We start from the raw sequence: 26,023 nt of genomic DNA, 5'->3' as shown, positions 1-26,023 counted from the left end.
ACCAGAAGCCAGCCCCTAGGGTAGCTTGGCCTGTGCCCTCTGAAGCTTGTGCAGGCACAGAGGCTGGTAATAGGCCTTGGGCTGGAAATCTGAGGCTGGTGTGAGGCTGGTGAGCTGTTGGCAAAGCAAGAAGAGGTAGCTGCATTTGAAATGGCCTGCACCCCCAGAATTTTTTGGGGCAAAGGATACCTAAATGTTTCCCGTTGATCAGATATGGACCAGGCAGGGGAGAAGGCCAACTAGTAGCTATTTTACTCATTTATTTTTATTTTATTAGTATTGCTTTTCTGAGATGGAGTCGCGCTCTGTTGCCCAGGCTGGAGTGCAGTGGCATGATCTCGGCTCACTGCAACCTCTGCCTCCCGGGTTCAAGCAATTCTCCTGTCTCAGCCTCTCCAGTAGCTGGGATTACAGGCGCCCGCCACCGTGCCCAACTAATTTTTTGTATTTGTAGAGACGGGGTTTCACCATGTTGGGCAGGCTGGTCTCAAACTCCTGACCTCAGGTGATCCACCCACCTCGGCCTCCCGAAGTGCTGGGATTACAGGCGTGAGTCACTGCACCCAGCCGAGAAGCCATTTTAAAGGAACTTTGCCCAAGAGGGCCACCGAGAGGGAAAATGGACCAATGGCATGTGGTGGAGGATTCCAGAAGCCAGGGGCTGAGGGAGGAATCAAAGCAGCAAGACTGAGATGGCCACCTGATCATGGGAACTAGAGGTAAGAAAGACCCCCAGAAGCACTGCATGGGAGAGTCAGTTACAAATTCCCATCAAGCTGAGACAGTAACAAGGCCAGATGTCGAAGGGGCTTTTCTTGCCCCATCTCTACTCTCTTATAACCCCCTCAACCAACACAGGATGCCTCAGAAGCCATAGTTGGCCTGGGCTGGGGTGGGATGGAAGAGGAAACAAAATAAACAGAAGTCAACTACTGTGCTCCTCAAATGTGGGAGCCCAAAGAAAGCTTGAGAGGGGAAGAGAAGCAGCTTTACCTTTAAATTAAATTCCTAGTTTTGATTATTAACGTGAACTGGACAGTAAGTCTGTCCTAGTAACCAGACGCAATCCAAGGGCAAGCAAAGATTTAAAGACAGAAAGCTGTTGCATGATTGGATTCTACTTCTTGACTGTGGAAACCCTGCTTGTTTAATATAAGTTTCACTTGCAAAACACCAAGTAAAATCAATGCCTACCACACAGTGCTTGATACAGCATCCAATAAGACTGTCGTTAATTACCTTGGTATTTCCTTAGAGAGAGGCAGATAGGAGCTGAGTGTGAGGCTTTTTATGTTTTTTTCCTTTGAGATAGGGTCTCATTCTGTCACCCAGACTGGGGGTGCAGTGGTGTAAACACAGCTCACTGCAGCCTCAAACTCCCAGGCTCAATTCTCCTGCCTCAGCTTCCTGAGTAACTGGGACCACCGGCACATACCACCATGCTTGGCTAATTTTTATTATTTGTAGACAGGGTCTCCTGTGTTGCCCAGGCTGGTCTTGAACTCCTGGGCTCAAGCGATTCTCCCACCTTGGCCTTCCAGAGTGGTGGAATTACAGGCATGAGCCACTGCACTGGGCCAAATGTGAGGCTTTTCTAGCAGTCAAGTTGTTTGGGATGGCCCAAGTAGAAGGCTTGGGAGGTAGCGAGTTCCTCCTTCTGTGGAGATGAGGACTTGGGAGGGATGTGGAGGAAACTGAATTCCAGATGTGGGAGGGAGCCTGACAATCTGTGATTCCAGTTTATTGCTCATGGTCTCAACTCTCCCCCTCTACAGAGGTGACTTCCACCCTGGCCTGAGTTTCAATCCCACAGTTCCTTTTTTCCCCCCTTAAATGAGACATATCTTGCTCTGTCACCCATGTCAGAATGCAGTGGCACAATCATGGCTCACTACAGCCTTGACCTCCCCCGATCGCCTGAGCTCAAGCGATCGTTTCATGTCAGCCTCTTGGGTAGCTGGGACTACAAGCACACACCATCATGCCCAGAGAATTTTCGTACTTTTTGTAGAGATGGGGTTTTGCCATGTTACCCAGGCTGGTCCTGAATTCCTGAGCTCAAATGATCGTCCGCCTTGGCTGCTCAAAGTGCTGGGATTACAGGCATGAACACAGCCCATACCACTGAAAGGTCTATATGGACAACTCAGCATAACTCCCAATTAAGCCCATCTAAAACGGAACTCTTTATTTTTTCTCCTCTCCTTTGGTATAACCTCCTTTATTTTTCTCCTCTCCTTTGTATAACCCGACTTCCCTCTTTATGTATCTTCCACACCTCTTTCTTTCACTCCTCAAACCCAGATGAGCACAGACTGTTACCCATTCTTCCCATGAGACTTCTCCCACACTGGCCCTACCCACTCCATTTCTATGGCCACCACCGTAATTCAGACCTTTGTCATCCATAAAATAGATTCCTAAACAATCTCCCTGAATAGATTCCTAAACAATCTCCATTTTTTTTCCTGGGAATTCTTAGCATACAAGGTCAGTCTAATCTTCCTCAAACACAGTTCTGGCAGTGTCACAAAAGCCTGATTGGCCGGGTGCAGTGGCTCACGCCTATAAGCCCAGCACTTTGAGAGGCTGACTCGGGCAGATCACTTGAGGTTAGGAGTTCTAGACCAGCCTGGCCAACATGACAAATCCCTGTCTCTGCTAAAAATACAAAAATTAGCCAGGTGTGGTGGTGCACACCTGTAATCCCAGCTACTTGGGAGGCTGAGGCAGGAGAACTGTGTGAACCCGGAGGTGGAGGTTGCAGTGAGCCAAGATCGCGCCACTGCACTGCAGCCTGGGCAACAGAGTGAGGCTCCATCTCAAATAAATAAACAACCTTTGATAAACACTTGCTTCCCAAGAAATGAAATACAAACTTCTCAGCTAACATTCATAGGACTGGCACAATCTAGTTTTTCCCAACCTGCTGTTTCCAGCTGTACCTAAAACCACTCAACTCTCCACAAATTCACTGAGGCCCTTTCAGCCCAGTCGCATGTTGGACAAAAAAAAAAAACAGAAGAAAGACTTAGTACCTGGCAAGACTTAATACCTGGCTCTGAGGTGCTCTCAGTTCTAATGACAAGACTGAGGAGTAAATAATTACCAGAAGATGCAGTCGGTGATAAGATAAATAAAGGACACTGCTTGCCCTAATGTCCCCACTCCAAAATAAATGATCTATTCACTGTCCCCTGAATACTGGCCTATGCTTATTTTTTCCCGCTAGGATTTTATTTGGCCTTTTTTCTCCTCCTTTCCTGTCTAAACATTTCCCATTGTTTAATGCTCAGGCCCTAGTGCCCCTCCTTTGAGAATTCTGATTCCAAGGCAAGGGATCTTTCCCTCCTCTGGAGTTGAATGTTCCATTGAGAAACACCTACTCTTCCAGCATGTCTCAGCTTATCTGGGGTGTGTGTGTGTGTGTGTGTGTGTGTGTGTGTGTGTGTGTGTGTGTGTGTGTGTGTGTGTGTGTGTGTGTGTGTGTGTGTGTGTACTCTTCCAGCATGTCTCAGCTTATCTGGGGTGTGTGTGTGTGTGTGTGTGTGTGTGTGTGTGTACTCTTCCAGCATGTCTCAGCTTATCTGGTGTGTGTGTGTGTGTGTGTGTGTGTACTCTTCCAGCATGTCTCAGCTTATCTGGTGTGTGTGTGTGTACTCTTCCAGCATGTCTCAGCTTATCTGGTGTGTGTGTGTGTGTGTGTGCGCGCGCGCGCGTGCTTTTGAGACGGAGTTTAGCTCTTATCACCCAGGATGGAGTACAATGGTACAATCTTGGCTCACAGCAACCTCCACCTCCTGGGTTCAAGGGATTCTCCTGCCTCAGCCTCCTGAGTAGCTGGGACTACAGGCACACGCCACCATGCCCAGCTAATTTTTGTATATTTAGTAGAGATGGGGTTTCGCCACATTAGCCAGTCTGGTCTCAAACTCCTGACCTCAGGTGATCTGCCCGCCTCGACCTCCCAAAGTGCTGGGATTACAGGCATAAGCCACCACACCCGGCTTTTTTTTTTTTTTTTTTTTTTTTTTTTGAGACAGTCTTTCTCCGTCGCCCAAGCTGGAGTACAGTGGTTATCTCGGCTCACTGCAACCTCCCTCCACCTCCCGGGTTCAAGCGATTCTCCTGCCTCAGCCTCCGGAGTAGTTGGGGCTACAGGTGTACACCACCACGCTGGGCTAATTTTTGTATTTTTAGTAGAGATGGGGTTTCACCATGTTAGCCAGGCTGGTCAAGAACTCCTGACCTCAAGTGATCGGCCCGCCTCAGCCTCCCAGAGTGCTAGGATTACAGGCATGAGCCACCTTGCCTGGGGGTGTTGTTTAATTTTAAAAATATATATCAGGCCGGGCGCGGTGGCTCACGCCTGTAATCTCAGCACTTTGGGAGGCCGAGGCGGGTGGATCACGAGGTCAGGAGTTCGAGACCAGCCTGACCAACGTGGTGAAACCCCGTCTCTACTAAAAAATACAAAAAATTAGCCAGGTGTGGTGGTGCGCTAATCCCAGCTACTCAGGAGAATGAGGCAGGAGAACCACTTGAACCTGACAGGCAGAGGTTGCAGTGAGCCAAGATCGCGCCACTGCACTCCAGCCTGGGCTACAGAGAGAGACTCCGTCTCAAAAAAAAATAAATAAATTCATACATTTAAGTAATAAACTCATTGTGAGCAAGGAATTCTACTCGACTTTCTGTCTGCGTAAACTCTACAAATCCACTTGGCCTCAGCCACAGTGTCTTTATTCGTAAAGCAGAAACAGTGGGACCGTCAGAGCACTGCCGGGCAGGCGAGAGAAGATAGGAACTGTATGACCACGGAAGTTGTTGTCCCTACAACCTATTTGCTCATCTGGAACACAGAATAGTGGTCCTCTAAAGCTTGCAGGGCTGGAGGTCGCCATTATCAGCAGTGGTGTCACTAAACCTGAACCCAAGGGTCTCTGCAACTTGGGAAACAACGGCCCGGATCTGAGGAGATGGCCCCTTCCTCCCACCCCGCCTAAGGACTCTCAGCCTCCCTGACCCTGCCTTTCCGGAGCTCAGAGTCCCCTCTGGCCTCCAAAGGCAGAAGGAATGGGTTTGGCTGAGGTCGGGGGCTCGGGTCTGGGACGCGCTCCACCTCCCCGGCTGCGCGACTATGGCCAGGCTCCCTGTCGGAGCCTCTGCCTGGGGTCCCACCTGGAAAAATGGCTCCTCTAAGGCGCTTCCAGCCTAAAGCCCGTCCTCTTCCACCTCTTGGGTGCAGACTGGCCCTCCCACTCCGACCGCAGGTCCCCCACCGGCCACACAGACGGCCACGCTAGAACCCAGCCAAACACCGGTGTTGCCAGGGTGGTCCCGGAGCCTTCCTTTCCGACTCCCGGAAGTGGCCGTGATCTCACGAGATCCCGGAGGCGAGCGCGACCGGAAGTCCGGTCACTCTCGCGAGGCCCCAGGGAGCAGGCGCTGCGCAGTGTGGAGGTCGTTGGAGTCACTTCCCCGTCACCAGCTCCTGTGCCGACCAGTCGGTGCCCCTCCCGCTCCAGCCATGCTCTCCGCCCTCGCCCGGCCTGCCAACGCTGCTCTCCGCCGCAGCTTCAGCACCTCGGCCCAGGTAGGCCAGACAAGGAGCGGCCTGCAGGCGGAGGCCCCCCGGCCCGGGCCTCGTGCGTCCCCGGTTCGCGGGCAGCTCTGACCCTCTCCAGGGCTGCCCGGCACTGGCTGGAGACTGTGGCGCCCGGGGCAGGCCCTGACACTGGCCTGGAGGTGCGGGGGAGAAAGCCGGGGAGAAGGGGGCGAGGTAGTCCCGCTCCAGGGCCGGTCCATTTGTCAGGGTTCCCCCAGGTCTCCCAGATTCCCCAGAGGACCTGCTCTTGGCTTGCACGCCTTCAAGGTTGGGAAACCAGGGCTCCGCATCTGAAAGTAAACTTACGTTTTTTTCTGCAGCTTTCCATTGCTTTGATGTAGCTAATCTCCTTGCAGCATCCGTGTGAGTTGTGCGTGAATAAAAGAAATCGTATACTTCCTAATTCCATAGTATGGACAAACCGAGGCTAGAGAACTGGGCCAGGGTTACAGTCATTTGGCCAGAGGATTAGAATTCAGCGCTTCTGACCTGAAGACGGCTTCCTCTTAACTTTTTTGGAGGATCTCTCCTGCTGTGGGCGGACTGAGCCTGCCGCCAGGTGTCTTAACAGTGCTTGACTTGGCCCGCGACCACTTAAGCCTAGGCTATTTTTAGCCATCTTCTAGAATGGTGGTTCTTAAACTCTGCTGTGTGTCTGAATCACCAGAAAGCTAATAAAAAACAGACGTCTGGGTTCATTGAAGAAGCTTAAGACTGGGTGGGGGGTGGGGGTGGTCCCGCATTTTTACCAAGTGAATCTAATCCTAATTTTGAGAACCCAGGAGGTGCTCGCATTGCCTTTTAATTACGACGCCCAAGAGGGAGGTAATTTTAAAGGGGAATCCAAATTTATCATCGAAGTTCTCGAGTTTCCTGTACATCCAGTTCATTTGAAAAATAAATACAAATGCTCCTGGATTGATGGCTACTTCCCATACCCATCGCAAGTTGGTAATATCCTAAGTCAAAAGGCGAGTTTAACTTTGTGTATTTTCAACTTGCAATGGGTTCCCACAGGCAACCCCATTGTAAGTTGAATGTACCAAATGCTTTTGCGCTACGGTGAAGTGGGGGCCCAGCTGTATACAGATAAGTACATTAAGTACCTGTGCTTGCCAACAACTATGCTGGGTGCTGCAGGGGATACCAAGATAAGTGAGAAGTGACACTTGATATGGGACAGAAATGAGTAAACTTAGGACAGGTGGAAGCGATGAAGGTCTTAGGGAATGAGTAAACTTAGGACAGGTGGAGGCAATGAAGGTCTTAGGGAATGAGTAAACTTAGGACAGGTAGAGGCAATGAAGGTCTTAGGGAATGAGTAAACTTAGGACAGGTGGAGGCGATGAAGGTCTTAGGGAATGAGTAAACAGGATAGGAGGGATGAGGTGTGGGGGAGGGGCAGCCAACCAAAGAGAGGACAGGGGTGTCCAGGGAGAGGTTGAGTTTTGGTAGGACCTTCAGATATATTTATTGAGCTAGGTACTGGAAATACAGCGGTGAACAAAACACAGAAGTCCCTGCTCTCACGGAAATTACTAGATATTTTACTTATTGCCCCACTCATTATAAAGTATCTTAAAATAGTGATGAACATGCAAGAAAAATGGGGATTGTAGGGTGCTTGTGTTAGGGAAGAGGGTACCAATTTTATTTACTTTTTTTGACGCAGTGCCTCGCCCTGTCGCCAGGCTGGAGTGTAGTGGCGTGATCTCGGCTCACTGCAGCCTCCACCTCCCAGGTTGGAGCGATTCTCCTGCCTCAGCCTCCCGAGTAGCTGGGACTACAGGCACGCACCACCGTGCCCAGCTAATTTTTGTGTTTTTAGTAGAGATGGGGTTTCACCATGTTGGCCAGGATGGACCCGACAGAGTCCCACTCTGTTGCCCAGGCTGGAGTGCAGTGGCGCCATCTTGGCTCACTGCAACCAACTCTTGGGCTCAAGCTATCCTCCTGCCTCATCCTCCCGAGTAGGTGGGAATCACAGGCAAGGGCTACGACAGCTGGGTAATTTTTGTAGTTTTAGTAGAGATGGGGTTTCACCATGTTGGCCAGGCTGGTCTCAAACTCCTGGCCTTAAGTGATCCACCCTCCTTGGCCTCCCAAAGTGCTGGGATTACAGGCGTGAGCCACCACTCCCAGCCGAGGGTAGCAGTTTTACATCAGCCAGGGTAGGCCTCACGCAGAGTGAGATGTTTGAGTAAAGTCTGAAGGAAGCAGAGATCACATCATATGGAAAGAGTATTGCAGGTAAGGGATATGTCTCAGGATGCAGCTGAGAGCCCTTGGAGAAGCATGGGGCATGCCTTGAAGGTTTGAGAAAATGAGGCTAGGGTAGTTCCAGAGAAGGCAGTGGAGTTAACAGAACAGGCCTTGTAAAACTTTGGTATTTTCTCAGAAATGGGGCGGCCAGTTGAGGGTTTTCAGCTGCGTAATGACTTGCTCTTCCTTCCATTTTAACAAGATGGTTTTAGGAGTGAGAGAAAGGTGGGTTAGGAGTTCACTGTGGTTATCTAGGTGCAGGTGGTAATCTTAGGAGTGAGAGAAAGGTGGGTTAGGAGTTCATTGTGGTTATCTAGGTGCAGGTGGTAAGAAATGATTGAATTCTGGGTATTCGTTGATGGTATCAGAAGGATTTGCTGATGTGTGATTAGATAAGGGGTCGGGGATGACACCAAGGTTTTGGGCCTTGGAGTTGGGCTGAAATAGGCAAGACTTATAGAAGAGAGTGGGTTTAGGCAGGGAGAAGATATCAGGAGTTCAGTTTTTATTTATTTATTTATTTATTGAGACAGAGTCTCGCTCTGTCGCCCAGGCTGGAGTACAGTGGCGTGATCTCGGCTCACTGCAGCCTCCGCCTCCTGGGTTCAAGTGATTCTCTCACCTCAGCCTCCTGAGTAGCTGGGATTACAGGTGCTGCCACCACGCCCAACTAATTTTTTTTTGTATTTTCAGTAGAGATGGGGTTTCGCCATGTTGGCCAGGCTGGTCTCAAACTCCTGACCTCAGGTGATCCACCTGTCTTGGCCTCCCAAGGTACTGGGATTATAGACGTGAGCCACCACACCCGGCCAGGATCTCAGTTTTTGACATGTTCAATTTAAAATGCCTGTTGGGCATACAAGCGACATTGTTGAGAAGGCAGCTGATGAAAGCAGAAAGAAAGATGGGCTTGAGCCCATGGTGCAGTGGTCTCCAGACTTTGGATTTTTTTTTTTTTTTTTTTTTTTGAGATGGAGTTCCGCTCTTGTTGCCCAGGCTGGAGTGCAATGGTGCGATCTCAGCTCACCGCAACCTCCGCCTCCCAGGTTCAAGCCATTCTCCTGCCTCAGCCTTCCGAGTAGCTGGGATTACAGGCATGCGCCACCATGCCTGGCTAATTTTGTATTTTTAGTAGAGACAGGGTTTCTCCATGTTGGTCAGGCTGGTCTCAAACTCCTGACCTCAGGTGATGCGCCCGTCTCAGCCTCCCAAAGTGCTGGGATTACAGGCGTGAGCCACCACGCCTAGCTGGATCCTGTATCTTTAACAGTAAAAGCGTAGGAAGCACATAGCCCCAATGTATTTACTTATAGGTATATGTACTAATATATACATTACAATATCAACTCAAGTAGAAATTTTAAAACAAACCATAACACGTTATAAAGTGTTAAAACTTATAAATGAAGGCAGTGTTAACGTATGTCGGTTTTCAACACAGTTGCCAAGCAGTGTGCTGTTGATAGCCACTCTGCCACCCAGCAAAGGTCAGCGGGTCTGGAAGACAGCTCTTTGACAAGGAGATCATGATCTAACCTCCGGGCCACCAAAGATTTTCATCTCATTGCAAAGCATGTAAAGATTATACTACTTAAGGATTGTGGTTTTGTAAAAATTAAGTTGATGACATCCTGTAATATACAAACAGTGACATCACCTTGACAAAGTGAAAGCAAAGAAACCAGTGAGGCAGTCTTCTTCCCCCCCCCTCCCCCATGTTGTGTTCACCTTATGTACACATGGGACCCATCCATTTAAGCACCCTAGTGAGGGCACAGGTCGGTCCATTTCTTGGTAGAGATTAATTCTTTGTTAGATAAAGATAGAGACAGTCTGGGCATGGCAGCTTACACGTATAATCCCAGCACTTTGGGAGGCTGTGGTGGGAGAATCACTTGAGCTCAGAAGTTTGAGACCAGCCTGGGCAGTGTGGCAAAACCTCATTTCTACAAAATGAGTGGTGTGTACCTGTAGTCCCAGCTACAGCTAAGGTGGGGAGGATGGCTTGAACCGAAAATGCAGAGGTTGCAGTGAGCCAAGATCGCACCACTGCACTCCAGCCTGGGTGAGAGAGGGAGACCCTATCTCAAAAAAAAAAAAAAAAAAAAAAAAGATACACTCATTGCAGCAGTTTCATCCTCCACCCTGGTGGAATTGTCTTGGCCACTCCCCTGTGGAACCACTGCCCTGGCTGAGTGATGGAGGCATGAAAGCTTTGGAAGATTTTTTTTTTTTTTTTTTTTTTTTTTTTGAGATAGACTGTTGTTCTGTCACCCAGGCTGGAGTGCAGCGGTGTGATCTCCTCCTGGGTTCAAGCGATTCTCCTGTCTCAGCCTTCTGAGTAGCTAGGATTACCGGTGCGCGCCACCACGTCTGGCTAATTTTTTTATTATTAGTAGAGATGGGGTTTTGCCATGTTGGCCAAGCTGGTCTCAAACTCCTGACTTAAGGTGATCCACCTCGGCCTCTCAGAGTGCTGGGATTACAGGTGTGAGCCACCACGCCCAGCCCAGAAGATATTTTTTTAAAGAGATGGAATCTTGCTCTGTTTCCCAGGCTGCAGTGCAATGGTGCCATCATGGCTCACGGCAGCCTCAACTCCTGGGCTCAAGTGATCCTCCCACCTCAGCCTTCTGAGTAGCTGGGACTACAGGTGCATACCACCATGCCAGCCTGAGCACGAGAGTGAAATGGTTAAGACTTTGATTTTGGGAAAGCATGCTTTGGAGGTGTTGCTGAGTACCTAAGTTAGATAATGGAATAGAATGAAGAGGAGGAGCGGGTTGGGAGGGTGGTTGAGCTGCCAAGTTCTTCATGTCCTGACTTGATGTCTCTGATAAGAAGGAGGTGGCAGAAGATGGTTCTAGAAGTTTATGTTTAGTGAACACAAGTGCCATTTGGGACCAGGGATGGAGGGAGGGGGGCAGGATAAATGGACAGTTGAGTTTGTGGAACCCATGGAACGCCTAACAGAACTGGGAATGCAGAGCTGGGATTTGGGAGTCCCTGAGACTCACACAAGATGTGGGAGTGAGAGTTGAAGATCTAGAAGTGGGTGAGGCTGAGCCTGCCCGACCTCAGGTTCTGAGTGGGTCTGACAGGTTCAAGTTTCCAGGCAGCCAGGGGTTCACCTTTAAAGCACCAACTTGAAACTCAAAAACCTGTTTGAATTCAAATGTTGGTTGTGTATGCTTCCACAGTTTAATTTCCTGAGCAGAAACCCACTGGGTAAGCGTCTTGGTTCGGATTTTGGTTTGTTTGGTTTTGGTTTCTGATAACTAAAGCCTGTTATTAGCTGGCCTCAGCTACTGTAGAAGACTGTGCAGTGATGCTGTCAGGCCCCAGATGACCACACACGGTGCCGAGAGTTCCTGTGTCTGCCACTTTGTTTGCCTCTTCCCTCACTGGTAGCTGCCTGCCTGCCTGCCAGGGATCGGCTGTGCTTCTCATTTGTGAGTTTAGATCAGAAACAAGCTCCCTGGGTATGGCTGTAATTTTGGTCAGACCTTGAGTGAGACCTAGAGGGGAAGAGTGCCTTCGAATAACGGGAGTGATTGCTGGATGCGGGGCCGGGTCACTTTCACCCCATCACTTTCCTAACTGTTCCAAGCTGAAATGCCCAGGGCCAGCTGCTACTTTGCTGCCTGTTCTTCTGATTAGCCTGGTATGAAACAGTGATTCTCAAACTGTTTGGTATCAAAATCATCTGGGGAAAATGGCAAAAATGCCAAGGCCTAAGCCCCATCCCGCTTCCAGGAGCCTAGTCCTGAGTGGGCTTCATTAGCTCAGCAGGTGGCTCTGATACACACCTAGGCTGGAGAACCAGTGTGAGATACTGGAGCCCGAGATGACAGATCTGACTCCCCAGGAGGGTTGGAGTCTTTCGCAATGTACGTAACCCCTTCCACCTCTTGTTAGGCAGCTCCTCGTCCTGCCTGAGGCTCCAGCCACAAGTTTGCTGCCTGGATTAATCTTCTCTGATTCCCCACCCCTGCAGGGAGTTGATTGCCGCAACCCCATCTGCCCTCTTGCACAAGGGGCTTCTGTGACAGTGTTCTGTCTGCTCCTAATGCATCTCATTACCTGTCTCCTACAGAGCCAGCAGGGATCTTCCTGCAACCTCAGTTACCGGGAGGGCCTGTTGCTAGGCACTCAGTGTGTGTTTATAGTTTATAAAGCTGCAGGTTGAAGGGAAGGCTGCTGTTACCAGTCCAGCTGCCTGATGGAGTCCAGCTTGTTCTTCATCTTTCAGGAGGGTTTTGAAGTACCCTGAGTATCACAGCCTCTACAGAGATAAATTCTCCCCATTTGAAAGTGGACCTTTGGAATGAAGGTCCTGAATTCTTCCAGAATGAGACTGTTACAAATACAATGATTGTATCTTGCTTTGGCAACTGCAGTAAAAAGAGGCCCAGTGCAACATTTTTTATAGGATACCATGTGAATCCTTTTCATGCTCATTTCGTCCTAAGAGTCCTTTCTCTGTGCCTCTTTTTAGAACAATGCTAAAGTAGCTGTGCTAGGGGCCTCTGGAGGCATCGGGCAGCCACTTTCACTTCTCCTGAAGAACAGCCCCTTGGTGAGCCGCCTGACCCTCTATGATATCGCACACACACCCGGAGTGGCCGCTGATCTGAGCCACATCGAGACCAAAGCCGCTGTGAAAGGTACTGGGCGCGCTGACCCTGGAGACTTGCTTCCTGTCCCCAGTAGGCCAGGATCCGAGTTTTGAGTAAGATTCTTAGATGAAACTAAATGTTTAGAGACGGGGGTTTCTCTGTTTTAAATTTAAATTTTACAAGTGATTACACCCTTTTAGACTTGGCGTCTATAAAAATTGAAACAGTGGTGTCTTTTAGAAATGTGAGGTAGCCTAATCATCCCATTTTCTACTTTTTCTAATTTGAAAAGTAGTATGAGGATGGGGAAGAGGGAAGTGTCAGCAACCTCTGGTGAGGATTTGGGGACAGTAAGGTGGTGGTCTCAGCTGCGGGCCACCTTCCCTCCACCCCAGGGTTATCTTGCCAGCTTCTCAAAAAGCACGGCCTCTTTGGGAAACCTCCCCGTCTGTGGAAGGCAGTGTCGGATATTCAGTAAATGTTGTCTGGGAAATGATTCACTGGACTTAGTGCAGTGGCTTATACCTGTAATCCCAGCACTTTGGGAGGCCAAGTCAGAGGATTGCTTGAGTCCAGGAGTTCAAGACCAGCCCAGGCAACATGGCGAGACCCCTATCTCAACAAAAAGTCCAAAAATTAGCTGGACGTGATAGTGCACACCTGTGGTCCCAGCTACTTGGGAGGCTGAGGTGGGAGGATTACTTGAGCTCAGGAGGTTGAGGCTACAGTGAGCCCTGATTGCACCACTGCACTTCAGCCTAGGTGAGACAGTGAGACCGTTTCCAAAAAAAAAAAAAAAATTTCATAAATATGCATATTTATATATGCTACTTATTTAACCTTCACAATGTATCAACATTTTTGCATGTCACCAAATTTTTTTTTTTTTTTTTTTTTTTTTTGAGACCATGTCTTCCTCTGTGTCCCAGATGGAATACAGTGGCACAATCTTGGCTTACTGCAACCTCCCCATCTTGGGTTCAAGTGATTCTCCTGCCTCAACCTCCCGAGTAGCTGGGACCACAGGCGTGCAACACCATGCCCAGCTAATTTTTGTGTTTTTAGTAGAGATGGGGTTTCACCATGTTGGCCAGGCTGGTCTAGAACTCCTGACCTCAAATGATCCACCTACCTCGGCCTCCCAAAGTGCTGGGATTACAGGCATGAGCGACTGCGCCCAGCCCAAATTCTTGATACAATTATTTTTAAAGCTGTAATTTATCGTTTATGATAGCTCTGCTGTTGACCATTGGCTGTTTCCTGTTTGCTTAAATATAAATATATTAATATAAGTTGCAGTACGTATCTTTATCTTTACATCTTGTTTAAGTCTTAGAGTTCTAAACACAGAATTAGTAGGTATGAATATTTCAAAGCTTTTACTATAAAGTTCCAAATTGCTGTCCAGAAAGATTCTACTGATTTCTTTCCCCTCTGACAGCGTATGCGATACCGTGTCTGATGGTGTTTACATGAGTCTTAAGTTGGTGTGAACAGCTGGGGAGGCTGCCTGGCAAATTTTACGTTAGTGCACCTTCCAGAGTTCTCTGAATGGGTTGCCCATTTTCTTTTGGGCTGTATGTTCGGGTTAAGAAGGCTCCTGCATTAAGGAAAAAGTCAAGATTGAAGCCGATTTTGGATATCGTAGCAAATTTCCCTGAAATCTTTGAAAACATACTTTTTCCTTCAGATGATAGGAGTAAACGAAATAGTAATATTTAGAGTCTTTCAGCACAGGACGTTTTCTTTCCTGGCCTTCAGTGCCTTCTGATCAAGGAGTTTGGGCTGGCACAGTGGGTCACTCCTGTAATCCCAGTACTTTGGGAGGCCAAGGTGGGTGGATCACTCGAGTTCAAGAGTTCAAAACCAGCCTTGCCAACCTGGTGAAACCCCTTCTCTACTAAAAATACAAAAATTAGCCAAATGTGGTGGTCCATGCCTGTAATCCCAGCTACTCAGGAGGCTGAAACAGGAGAATCACATGAAGCCGGGAGGTGGAGGTTGCAGTGAGCCAAGATCGCACCACTGCACTCCAGCCTGGGTGACAGAGCAAGACTCCCTCTCAAAAAAAAAAAAAAAAAAAAGGAGTTTTCATCAGAATTGTGGTGATGGGGAATGAGCAGCTCCTCTCATTCTAACTGGAGGCCAAGTGTGACTTACAATGCTCACGAGTAGGATGAAGACAAGCAGTGGCTCAGTTCGCTTTTGTGGAAACCTGGAGGGCTGACCCATTCTAGCTGGGGCCTGGGCAAGGAGAGGCTGGGGAAAGCAGGGTAGAAGGGGAGGGTTCCTGCCACGGGAATTGTCAGCTCGCAGGGCAGTAGTCGTCAACAGAAGGAAGTCACATTACAGGCAGGGCTTCTAGCCTTTCTCAAGGCCATTAGTTGGCCTTAAGGCCAGGGCTGAACTTTCCAGGCCTCTCTGAATCAGAAACGGTGACATTTCTCTTTTGGGGTGTTTGTTCTAGGCTACCTCGGACCTGAACAGCTGCCTGACTGCCTGAAAGGTTGTGATGTGGTAGTTATTCCGGCCGGAGTCCCGAGAAAGCCAGGTTTGTGTTTGAAAGCCTTGTCTGGTACCTCCCCACGTGAAGATGTGGGGATTAAACCCATTTCCTATTAAAAAATGGATTTAATCTGGTTGCTTTGTTGTAGGAAAAATGTCACCAGCTCCCCTTGCCTGTGGGGTAAAGGTCACATCTCTTTGTTGGCCTGGGGTCAAAGTCGTCTTGCCGTTCCCCTGTGCCTCTGTGCACGGATGCCCTTCCCTCTTCTCAGTCCCACTCTACCTTGGGGGTTCTTATTAAACCTCGACGGTCCTTCTCAGATGTTGTCCTCCCCTGCTCCACCCATGCAGACCTCACTTCTGGCACTCATCATGCTGGATCATTTACCCTGCAAGAGAGACTGACTTGAAACGGGGACCTTGAGTGGCTAAATTTCCTGTAACAGCTGGCGCTCAGCACATGCTGCCTGTCTGGAAATTTGTGGTGTTCTCTGTTAACATCTCATATTGGATCATTTCCAGGCATGACCCGGGACGACCTGTTCAACACCAATGCCACGATTGTGGCCACCCTGACCGCTGCCTGTGCCCAGCACTGCCCGGAAGCCATGATCTGCGTCATTGCCAATCCGGTGAGTGTGGCAGCACCCGGCTCTTGCAGCTGTGGCAGGTGTTTAGGTGCTGACAGTGCGTGAAAAGCTCACGGTTTGCAGCAAAGGCTGCTGATGTGCTGGGGGGATGGGGGGGTACACAGATGAAGGGGCTGAAATGGAGAGGTCGGGTGCACTAAGCAGAGGCCCGTCCGTGCATTTCTTAAGGACTCCTTCCAGCATGAACTGAATGAGCGTTGTCACAGCCAGCCTTGTGCTGTGGGCAGACCACGTCTCTCTCTGCTTTAGTTTCCCCACCTGAGGAGAAGTCCATTCTCAAGGCTCCTTTCAGCCGTGATTGTGGTGGTCTCTTGATTCCCTTTTTGACACAGTAGCTCCTACTTAGCTAGGAAAGTATGTTCCAAGAGCCCAGTAGGTGCCTGAACCCTGAACCCTGTATATACCATGTGTATACTGAACCCTGTATATACCATGTGTTTTCCTAGGCATGCACACCTGTGATAAGTTAATGCATAAACTAGGCACAGTAAGAGATTAACAACAACAACTCATAGTAAAACAATCACAACAAGATACTATAATAAAAGTTATTTCTTTCCCTTTAGTCAGGAACTTCCACCTTCTCGCTTAAGGGAAGTACTTAATGGCTTCTCTGGTTTCTGTTTCTCCAAATTGCCAGCATCACTACTCTTGCGCTTTGGGGCCATTGTAAAGTAAAATAAGGCGACTGGAACACAAGCATCATGATCCCTCAACAGCTGATCTGATAACCAAAATGGCTCCTAAGTGACTCAGGCAGGTGGTGTAGACGCATGGGTATGCTGGGCAAAGGGTTGACCCCTGTCCTGGGCGGGATGGAGCCAGAGTTCATCCTGCTACTCAGGATGGCATGCAGTTTTTTTGTTTGTTTGTTTTTGGCTCTGTCGCCCAGGCCAGTGTGCAGTGGTGCGACCTTGGCTCACTGCAACCTCCGCCTCCCAGGTTCAAGCGATTCTTCTGCCTCAGCCTCCTGAGTAGCTGGGATTACAGGTGCATGCCACTATGCCCAGCTAATTTTTGTATTTTTAGTAGAGACAGGATTTCGCCATGTTGGTGAGGCTGGTCTCAAACAACCAACCTCAGGTGCTCCTCCCGCCTCACTCTCCCAGAGTGCTGGGATTACAGGCATGAGCCACTGCGCCCAGCCAGTTTAAAACCCATGAATTCTTTATTTCTGAAATTTTCCGTGTAATAATTTCAGACCTCAATTGACTGCTGGTAATTAACACAGCAGAAAGTGAAACCATGGATAAGGTGGGACTATCTGCATTCTACTCAGGATTTCCATTCCTGGTCCCCTGTTGTCCCCATTTCCTCATTCACACACAGTCGCAGACACACACAGCCACCCCAGGCCCCACTCACTGGTTTTTGCAGGTAGCTGCTTACTCTCAGAAACGTTGAGTGCTGCGTCCTCACTGAGAGGGCGGCCGTGGTTCCCCAGCTTGACCTGCAGGGCCTTGTGCTCATTTAGCAGCAGCCACCTCACTGCTCCTTCGTGGCAGAGCCTGGGTCCTGGTGTCTTGAGGATGAGGATCGACCGGGGTGAAGGGGCAGGGACCATGATGTCACTGAGAGGCATGGATGCCAGCAGGCATGCAGAGCTCGTGCTCCTGGCCTCTGAGGGTCCTGCGTTCCCCAGAAGCTCCTCAGGGTGGTGGGTCACAAATAGAGAGCTGCTATTCCCTTTGTTGGGGAGCTAACCAGTGCCTAATAGAAACCTGGCCGTTCTGTCATCTTCTGGCGTCCTGGGTGATGTGTTCAGCACTCGCCGTGTGTGAAGTCATTTAGTATTTATGACTTCATGAGGTTGTTGTTTCCCCCACTTACAGAAGAAAAAAACGGGTCCCAGGGAGTTAGGGTGACCTGCCCAGGGTCATAGCACAGAGGGACTGAGCTGCCAGTGGACCTGCTTCCTTGGAGCACACAGCCGCTGTGCACTGCTGTCCCATCAGGAGTGGCCCTGCAGCTGTGAGTCCCGGCCGAGCAGAAGGTGATCCATGGAGGCATCATCACACATTTCAGTTGATAGCTGAAGGGCCACCAAGGGAAGAAGCATCCTCTACAGCAAAGGGTTTCTTTGTTCACATGGTGCGGCCTGTCCTTTCTGGCGGGTGGCTTGCCAGTACAGAGTTATCAGACAGGGCAGTTTAATGTGGCATCTTTGGACTAGTTAGACCTTTGGGAAGGTCTGACAAAAAGCCCTTTTCCTTCTGTGGCTTGGCCCTGCTCTCAGAACCCAGGGCAAGCCATGCCTGTCTGTTGGATGTCCTAGGTTAATTCCACCATCCCCATCACAGCAGAAGTTTTCAAGAAGCATGGAGTGTACAACCCCAACAAAATCTTCGGCGTGACGACCCTGGACATCGTCAGAGCCAACACCTTTGTTGCAGAGCTGAAGGTAAGGGCGGCGTGGGTGTTGCTCAGGTGACCTTTCTGAACTTCTCCCGCCACCCGTGCTCATTTACGGGCGTGGAAGACATGAGGGCATGCCCAGGTCACGTGTCACTTGGGGGTTTTAAATGTTTTTAGAGCTCGCCCTCTTGATGGAAGCAGCCCCTGTGTTTCCTGTGGGTTCCAGGCACTCGGCCCAACAGGCATCTACTCTGGCCAGTGTCTGTCTCCCGGCTCTCGCTGTCTTCCTTCTCGCCAAGAGCACTGTGGGTTCACACCTTCTCTGGGCTTCTCAGTGGCTGGACTTGGACGGGGCTCCCCCAGTCCACCCCTTTCTCCTTGCCCCTGAAAACTGGTCCTGGGAGGATTTACCTGCTGGCCATTAGATAAAGGGTGGGAAAATTAGCAAACATGAAGAACTGAGGAAAGTGCCAGAAGTCCTGAGGTATCAGAATTGTTGTTGGCCCTGGTCCCTGGCACTGACTTTTTTGGGTTGCCTGTGGTAGCTCACCCTGGAGAGTCCAGGCCTGGCCAGGTGCCTGACCCTAGGGCTGCTGGACGGAGACTGAGCTGCTGGGTGTGGCTTGAGCTCGGCTTGGTTTGGTGCCAGTGCCGGGCCTGGAGTCCTTAGTGCTTTGCACAGCCTGCTTTCGACTTGCTTCCATTGTGGAGCCAGCAGAACCACTTCCTTTGGCCCCAAAAAGTATTTCTCTTGAGCTTCAGGCCTTTTTGTTCTGATGGCAGATTGGAGGTTATACGTGCGGCGTGGTAGGAAGTGCACCCGCAGCACCCTTGGCCTCCGTTTTACTCCCAAGTGACAGGCACATCTGCTTCTGAGGAGTTAGAGGTGCCCCACTGTAACAGACATGGCAGCACGTACCCGAGGGCCTGGTAGTGGGACTCTGTTACAGGTGTGGGCGTCACAGAGCTTCAAAAGGCATGGCCCCAAGCCTTAGAGTTCCATGGAATGGGAGAGACACTTGAATCGAAGAGACAGTTTAAGCCTGGCACAGTGGCTCACGGCTGTCATCCCAGCACTTTGGGAGGCTGAGGTGGGATGGTTGCTTGAACCTAGGAGTTCAAGACTGCAATGAGCTGTGATTGCGCCACTGCGCTCCAGCCTGGGTGACAGAGCAAGACCCTGTCTCTTTAAAAAAAAAAAAGAAAAAAAACAGTTTGAGTGAGCAGGTGAGCGCAGGTATGTCCAGAGGCCCCCGGGATTGCCGCAGTACGGAAGTGGACACACCAGGCAGGATCCCACCTCCCACCTCCAGAGGTGCAGCCCCTGGCGTCCTGGAGGCAACAGAGTTCATTCTCGTGGGCTCTCAGGGCTGGGCACACCCCGGGCCCTAGTCCTGCCCTGCACCATAGCTGCCACTAGCTACATTTGGCTATTTATGGTTAAATAACATTAAAACTATATCCCTCTGCCACACAAACCACATTTAAGATGCTCCATGGCCACATATGGCTCCTCTGTCCTCACAGAAAGTCCTGTTAGGCAGTCCTATCTCAGCCTTGAAGCTTCACTGTTAGAGTTGGGGACAGGGTACCTTGGCCCTTGGGAGATCCCGTCCCCCACCTCCAACAGTGAAGTGGACTGTCATTACCCCTGGCTGCCTGACATTCTGGAAATTTCCTGGATCATATCAAGAATGCATATCAATCCTTAAACTTCCGATGGCTGGTTCCTCCCTCATCCTCTCACCTACCATATTCCCTTTCAACGTGGCTCCAGGACCTCCCAGTCCAATGCCTTGTTCCCGTTTGCTGCAAAGTCGCCTTGTCCCCCATCTTAGCATGCACCATTGGAACATACGTTTCTAGGAGTCTTGTATTTGAGGGCAAGTCTCTGGAAAGCAGGGCTGTGTCCCTTCAGCCCCACGTCCCTGGTGACCGTGCAGTGCCCGCACGTGTGTGCTTATACACCACCAAGCTAAGCCTCTCGGATCTTTGGCTTCTGGCTCCGTGAAGCTGATTCTACTTTTCCCGTGCGTGAGGCTGATCCTCCCTCTCCCAGACCAGGCTCATTTTCCAACCTAGGACTGGGCTCTTCAGTGGCCATGGCCATCGGGGCAGGTGGCTGTTCCCTCGCTACCATTACTCCCACCAGGTTATTGTCCGTTTTAAGAAATACATGGTTCAGCCAGGCACAGTGGTGCATGCCTGGAATCCCAGCACTTTGGGAAGCCAACGCAGGAGGATGGCTTGAGCCCGGGAGTTCAGGACCAGCCTGGGCAACATGGCAACACCCCATCTGTACAAAACATTTAAAAAACATAGGTTGGGTGTGGAGGTGTTTGGTACTTGGGAGGCTGAGGTGGGAGGATCATTGAGTCCAGGAGGCAGAGGTTGCAGCCAGCCAAGATTGTGCCACTACACTCCAGCCTGGGGGATAGAGACCCTGTCTCAAAAAATAAAACAAAAACCTGGTTCACAGATTTTTGGGGGTGTGGTACCTCCAGTTTAAGAAATGAGGCGGCCTTGAACTGTGCTGTTTGGAGCCATAGGAGTCAGTTTGTTCTTTCTGTCCCAATCACTGTTTGAGGTGCCAGACTTCTAACTCATGGGTATCCTGGAATGGATTTGAATTTTGTTCTGTGGGGCCTGAAGAAAAGGGAACTTGGATTGTTCTGTGTAGGGAGGAGTCTGGGCTTGTGCATGGGGAGTGGAGCCGGCTCTGGGAAAGAGGATGCCAGGCCTGGGGGGGGCCACCACAGGAGGCAGCATCCTCCCGTGCCCATCCACAGTGGGCACAAATGCTCACTGTGAAGGAAGGACTTGTGGTGGCCTTGCCAGACGGTGGCGAGCCCTCACGGCACCTGCTGGTGCTCATGCTCAGCCTTTTGGGGCACCGTGGCAGGAGATCCAAGTGCAGCAGGGGCTGGACAGGGCCTCCTCCTAGCTGGCTCTGTTCCACCCTGAGTTCTGGGGACTTTTCCAGTGTTGGGGCTGTGGGCAGCTGTGACATGTTTTACAGTGAAAGAGCTTGTTAACTCATCCAGCTTCATACTTTGGTCACCAGGGTTTGGATCCAGCTCGAGTCAACGTCCCTGTCATTGGTGGCCATGCTGGGAAGACCATCATCCCCCTGATCTCTCAGGTACACGCATATGACCTTGTGAGGGGCTTCGAGGTCAGGATTCCCTTTACCAGGCCCTGCTTTGAGGTGATCCCGGTAGACTGGAGAAGGCCTGGCCATGTGCCAGGTTTTGGAAGGGCTCCTGTTGTAGGCAGCCCCGCCCCTCTGCTGCAGGGCGGTGTCAGTCCTGGAGTGAATGTGGGTGGAAGCTGCTCAGGGCCCAGCTCCAGCACGCAAGGAGAACCACTGTTGGGAACCTCACCGGGTTACTGGTTAGGCCGGAGCGGGCGAGGTGCTTTTTTCAAAAATGAGTCCAGGGCTGGACACAGTGGCTCGTACCTGTAATCCCAGCATTTGGGAGGCCGAAGCAGGAGGATTGCTTGAGCCTGGGAGGTTGAGGCTGCAGCGAGCTATGATGCACCACTGAAGCCTGGGCGACAGAGCCAGACCCTGGCCTCAAAAAACAAATGAGTAGGGGACTCACCACACTTCCCAACAGAGTTGATTTCACTTCGTCTTTTTTTTTTTTAATCTTTTTATTATTTTTTTGCTGCTCCTTGTGGAGCAGGGCTACCCCATAGGCAGTGTGCCCAGAGTAGCATGTCATTTTTCTATAAAGGTTTTCTTTTTCTTCTTTATAGAAAACCTTTCCCATGCCCTGGTGATGGGAGGGAGAGGAGAGGTCGGGAGTAGTGGGGGTGGGAGGCAGTGGGTCTGGGGTCATGGGCTGAAAGCCACTCACTGATCCCATGGCTTGGCTTGCAGTGCACCCCCAAGGTGGACTTTCCCCAGGACCAGCTGACAGCACTCACTGGGCGGATCCAGGAGGCCGGCACGGAGGTGGTCAAGGCTAAAGCCGGAGCAGGTAGAGTCTCAGGCAGCCCCAGGGCTGGGTGCCAGTGAGGCCCTGCGAGAGCTCAGGGTTGGGGAGAAATGCTGCTTGTCCCTGGGCATGGACGATCCTTTTCAGTGTTGATTTGCAGTTGCCTGGTGGAAAATCCCTGTGTGAGAGGGCAGCTCGGCCTGCTTTGTGGGGTTGAGAGTCATTTTTGAGGGTGGCAGAGGAGTCAATTCCACACCATTCATGTATAAGTAACAAGAAATCAGGGGTGCTGACTGAAATTCTCGACTGTCAGGCTGGAAGGTGTGCAGGTGTCTTGGCTGGCAGGGCCGGCTCACCTGGGCGTCACGGTTGTGGCACTAGCCAGGCTGACCTGTCTGTGCCCCCCTAGGCTCTGCCACCCTCTCCATGGCGTATGCCGGCGCCCGCTTCGTCTTCTCCCTTGTGGATGCAATGAATGGAAAGGAAGGTGTTGTGGAATGTTCCTTTGTTAAGTCACAGGAAACGGAATGTACCTACTTCTCCACACCGCTGCTGCTTGGGGTACGTATCCAGGCGTGGGTCCTCCTGACTGTGGAATAAGGGGGCGTTCCCTTTGCTTAAGCCTCAGGAGCTCTCCCCGGCCCTTTATGCAGTAAGCTCATGTGCCAGCCTCGCAAGTGCTGTTGTTTTCAAGGGTGGACACACACCCGAGAAAAAAGAGCTGGGAGGATCACAGACTGTGAAGGGTGAACCTCCCAGCAAGTGGGTCTCCTTCCCTGCAGTTTGATAGCGGGTGCCCAGCAGCTGCAGGAGTATTGACTGATAAGACACTCCATCTCCAGGCAGCCCAGGGAGGCCTCCCTACCCCGCCTGAACACCTCCCTGTTGCTCCTTGTTCATTTTGTTCTGACTGCGGGGGGCGGCCAGGCCCAATTCCTCTTCCAGAGTGTGCCCCATCCAGACAGCCTGAGTCTTCAGCAAACAGAAACCGTTAGGTCTTACTCATACCCCCTCAAGCCGAGTTTCCATTTCTCACCTGTGGGCAGAAATGAGGCAGATGTGTGGTTGCCTTCATCACGTGGCCAGAAAGTAATATGGCTCACTGGGCCACCCCAGGACCTTTCTCAGAGATGCTCCGATACAGAAAGATCCTTCAGCTATGGCCCCAGGCCTTGGTGAGAGACAGGCACTCAACGGTGTAGTTCTGTCCCCATGTCGGTGCAGGTGTATGGAATGGCAGGGCCTGCAGGTGAGACGCACCCGGTTCTCATAGGCCCTTGAGCCAGGGGAAGCAGTAGGAGGGAATTGAGTCGAGGTGAGGACTGAGGCTGTTGCCACACAAACTGTGCTCAGTTTCTGCAGGTGAGATGGTGGGAGAGACGCCTGTTTTTGCCAATGTCAGACATTTACCTACTTAGTGACACCTGATTCAGGTGACTGTGACAATGTTTTCAGTCCTTTACCAACTTGCGGGGAGAGACAAGAACCCAGAAACAGGCTCTGTTGGGGAGAATACGGTGAAGTGTTCCTGATGATTGAGTGCCTGGCGTCCAGGTGCTTGTCGCATTGTCCTCGTGTTCACGAAGGTGGATGGTGCTTGTTTTATAGCTAAGGAAACACATTTGGAAGGTCAGTCATTGTCCAGGGTACCTGCCTAGACAATCACAGTGCTGGGACCCCTGCCTGGCACCCTCTGGCTCTGAGCCTTGCACTCCTGACCGCAGCTCAGTCCCACCCACCTGGTCAGCAAGGCGTCCCCAGCAAGGCACCCAGAACCCGCATGTATAGACAGACTCCTCGGCGGGGCTGATGGAGCGACAGGTCGGGGTTTCTCTAACAAGCACTTTCCTGGAAACTTCATTTTAACATGTTCCCATCTCCCTCAGAAAAGGGGCATCGAGAAGAACCTGGGCATCGGCAAAGTCTCCTCTTTTGAGGAGAAGATGATCTCGGATGCCATCCCCGAGCTGAAGGCCTCCATCAAGAAGGGGGAAGATTTCGTGAAGACCCTGAAGTGAGCTGCTGTGACGGGTGGCCAGTTTCCTTAATTTATGAAGGCATCATGTCACTGCAAAGCCGTTGCAGATAAACTTTGTATTTTAATTTGCTTTGGTGATGATTACTGTATTGACATCATCATGCCTTCCAAATTGTGGGTGGCTCTGTGGGCGCATCAATAAAAGCCATCCTTGATTTTATTTTTCAAGGTCCCTTCTGTAAATGCTGTGCTTTCTTCCCTGTGAGAGCCAACTTTAGAGTGTCTGCTACCTCTTCATTACCAATCAGAATTCGATGACGTTTAACTGTTAGACTGAAGCGTGACGCTTTCATCAGTAGCTTCAAGAAAGTCTAAATTGTTAATTTATGGAATTGGACACAGTATTCAGTTTACCCGTACATGCTCCTCCCGCCCCTCCTGTTGGCACCCTTGCATCGCCCAGGCCTGATTCCTCCTGGGGGTAGTTCACCCCCACGGGGTCATAGTTCAGCGGCGAATGCCGGGCAGCCGTTTTCTGACTGAGCAAACAGCACCTTTCTCATTGAGCTTCCTCTACTGACCTCTGTCCCCCTTGGGATTTCATCTTCTGACCGAACCCTGATGTTCAGTGGCAGAGACAGCCCATGGCCAGAACTGGGGGTAGACCAGGGTTGGGGTGCGCGGTTTGGGACAGCCCAAACCCCAGCTGCTGTGTCAAGGCCTAGGACGCCGTGCTGCCATCAAAAGGGGGTTCCAGGTTTCCATCACTGGCCTAAAGAAGGGATTTCTTGTTGTATTGAGGAGTGGGGAATTAAAGAGATTTGACTCCCTTTAGTATTGGGGGCAGTCCGTTCCCCAGACACTGTGGCCTCTGAAGTGGAAACTGAAAGCTGCATACCTGGGAAAGAACTTTCTAGCAACAACAGGCAATGGCCTTCAGTGGAAGAGGGAGGGCTGGAGGTGTGCCCAGTACTTGGATGTTCATCTGTCCACAACAGCTTTTTGTTTTTTTAAAAAAGCTAAAATGGAAATGGATTTTATCATAAAGGATGACATCGTTTTCTTCTACAATTAATACATGTTCATTGTATAAAACCCAAAAAGCAGCTAAAAAATAAAGTGGGAAAGGAACTACTGGTAATACTTGTCCTCTCTTGCATATTTCATAGGTTGAGAGAATGAAGCCTGCTCTGCAGGTCATCTGCTACTGTAACAATCCCAGCCCTCTCCACTCTGGTGGCTTTTAGGCTATTTCTGTTCCTATCTCCCGACGCTGGGGGTTGACAGGACTCAGCTGGGTGGTTACATGCCCACAGCTCCCACTGCAGTCACTGGAGGCTTGGCTGGACTGGAGCACGCGAGGCTGGTGTTTGGGAGATGCCCGGACAGCTGGCCTTTTCCCCCGAGGTCTTGGGCCTCTCATTCTTCGCAACGCGTCTACAGCAAGGTCCATATGTTTGTTGAATGACTCAGTTCCCACAAGCAAAAGCAGAAGCTGCCAGGCTCTAAGGCTTGGGCTGAGAACTGGCCCAGCTTCGCTTGCGCTGCATTCTCTAGGTTAGAGTAAGTTACAAGGCCCCCAATGACATGGGCAGGAACCACACAAGGGTGTGGCTGTGGGAGACCTGACTCTGGTGGCCATTTATGGAGATGAGCTGCCCCCCACTTCTTTCACTGTGTGTATCTGCCCTTGTCACTTTTCTAAATTTTTCTTTAGAGACAGGGTCTCTGTCGCACAGGCTGGAGTGCAGTGGTGTGATCATGGTTCACTGCAGCCTCCAACCCCTGGGCTCAAGCGATCCTCCCACCTCAGCCTCCCCAGTAGCTGGGACTATGGGTGCCTGCAACCATGCCCGGCTGATTTTATAATTTTTTGTAGAGACCGGGGTGGGGGTGGCCGGGCGCAGTGGCTCACGCCTGTAATCCCAGCACTTTGGGAGGCTGAGGCAGGCGGATCACGAGGTCAGGAGATCGAGACCATCCTGGCTAACACGGTGAAACCCCTACTCTACTAAAAATAAAAAAAATTAGCCGGGCATGGTGGCGGGTGCCTATAGTCCCACCTCCTCGGGAGGCTGAGGCATGAGAATGGCATGAACCTG

The 26,023-nt window shown here is 50.7% G+C and overlaps 2 protein-coding genes across 18 annotated transcripts in view; one reads left to right on the top strand and one right to left on the bottom strand.

The window, feature by feature from the left end:
• Positions 1–5,379, bottom strand: part of TMEM120A (transmembrane protein 120A) — a 64,550-nt gene extending 59,171 nt beyond the window's left edge. For 11 of the 16 annotated variants that reach the window (XR_008681428.2, XR_008681427.2, XM_055392839.2 and 8 more), the window contains exon 1: positions 5,182–5,377. The gene's annotated coding sequence lies outside the window, so the exon portion shown is untranslated. Of the gene's footprint in view, positions 1–5,181 lie in introns of all 16 variants that reach the window. The other 5 variants (XM_055392836.2, XM_055392840.2, XM_055392843.2 and 2 more) reach the window with 3 other exon arrangements.
• MDH2 (malate dehydrogenase 2) lies at positions 5,364–24,141 on the top strand. Of its 2 annotated transcripts, XM_004045612.4 has the most exons (9): positions 5,364–5,596; positions 12,369–12,537; positions 14,957–15,040; positions 15,517–15,626; positions 17,920–18,045; positions 21,064–21,141; positions 21,886–21,985; positions 22,353–22,504; positions 23,830–24,141. In XM_004045612.4, exons 1-9 carry the CDS (start codon positions 5,531–5,533, stop codon positions 23,959–23,961), a joined length of 1,017 nt encoding a protein of 338 aa, XP_004045660.1. In that variant the 5' UTR covers positions 5,364–5,530; the 3' UTR covers positions 23,962–24,141. The 2 variants fall into 2 exon arrangements, with proteins under 2 accessions (XP_004045660.1, XP_055248835.1); XM_055392860.2 differs by lacking the exon at positions 12,369–12,537 and having other exon boundaries at positions 5,380–5,596.
• Positions 24,142–26,023: the final 1,882 nt, after the last annotated feature.

Source organism: Gorilla gorilla, chromosome 6 (assembly GCF_029281585.2).
Source record: "Gorilla gorilla gorilla isolate KB3781 chromosome 6, NHGRI_mGorGor1-v2.1_pri, whole genome shotgun sequence".
Lineage (NCBI taxonomy): Eukaryota > Metazoa > Chordata > Mammalia > Primates > Hominidae > Gorilla > Gorilla gorilla.
Note: the sequence above shows the minus strand (reverse complement) of the source record. Positions and strands in the feature narration are given on the sequence as shown.

Excerpts from the sequence above, each read along its gene's own strand:
- MDH2 (XM_004045612.4), top strand. The coding sequence starts at position 5,531 with ATGCTCTCCGCCCTCGCCCGGCCTGCCAACGCTGCTCTCCGCCGCAGC. Across the intron at positions 15,041-15,516 it reads CGGAGTCCCGAGAAAGCCAG|GCATGACCCGGGACGACCTG; the intron begins GTTTGTGTTTGA and ends GATCATTTCCAG. Across the intron at positions 22,505-23,829 it reads CCACACCGCTGCTGCTTGGG|AAAAGGGGCATCGAGAAGAA; the intron begins GTACGTATCCAG and ends CATCTCCCTCAG.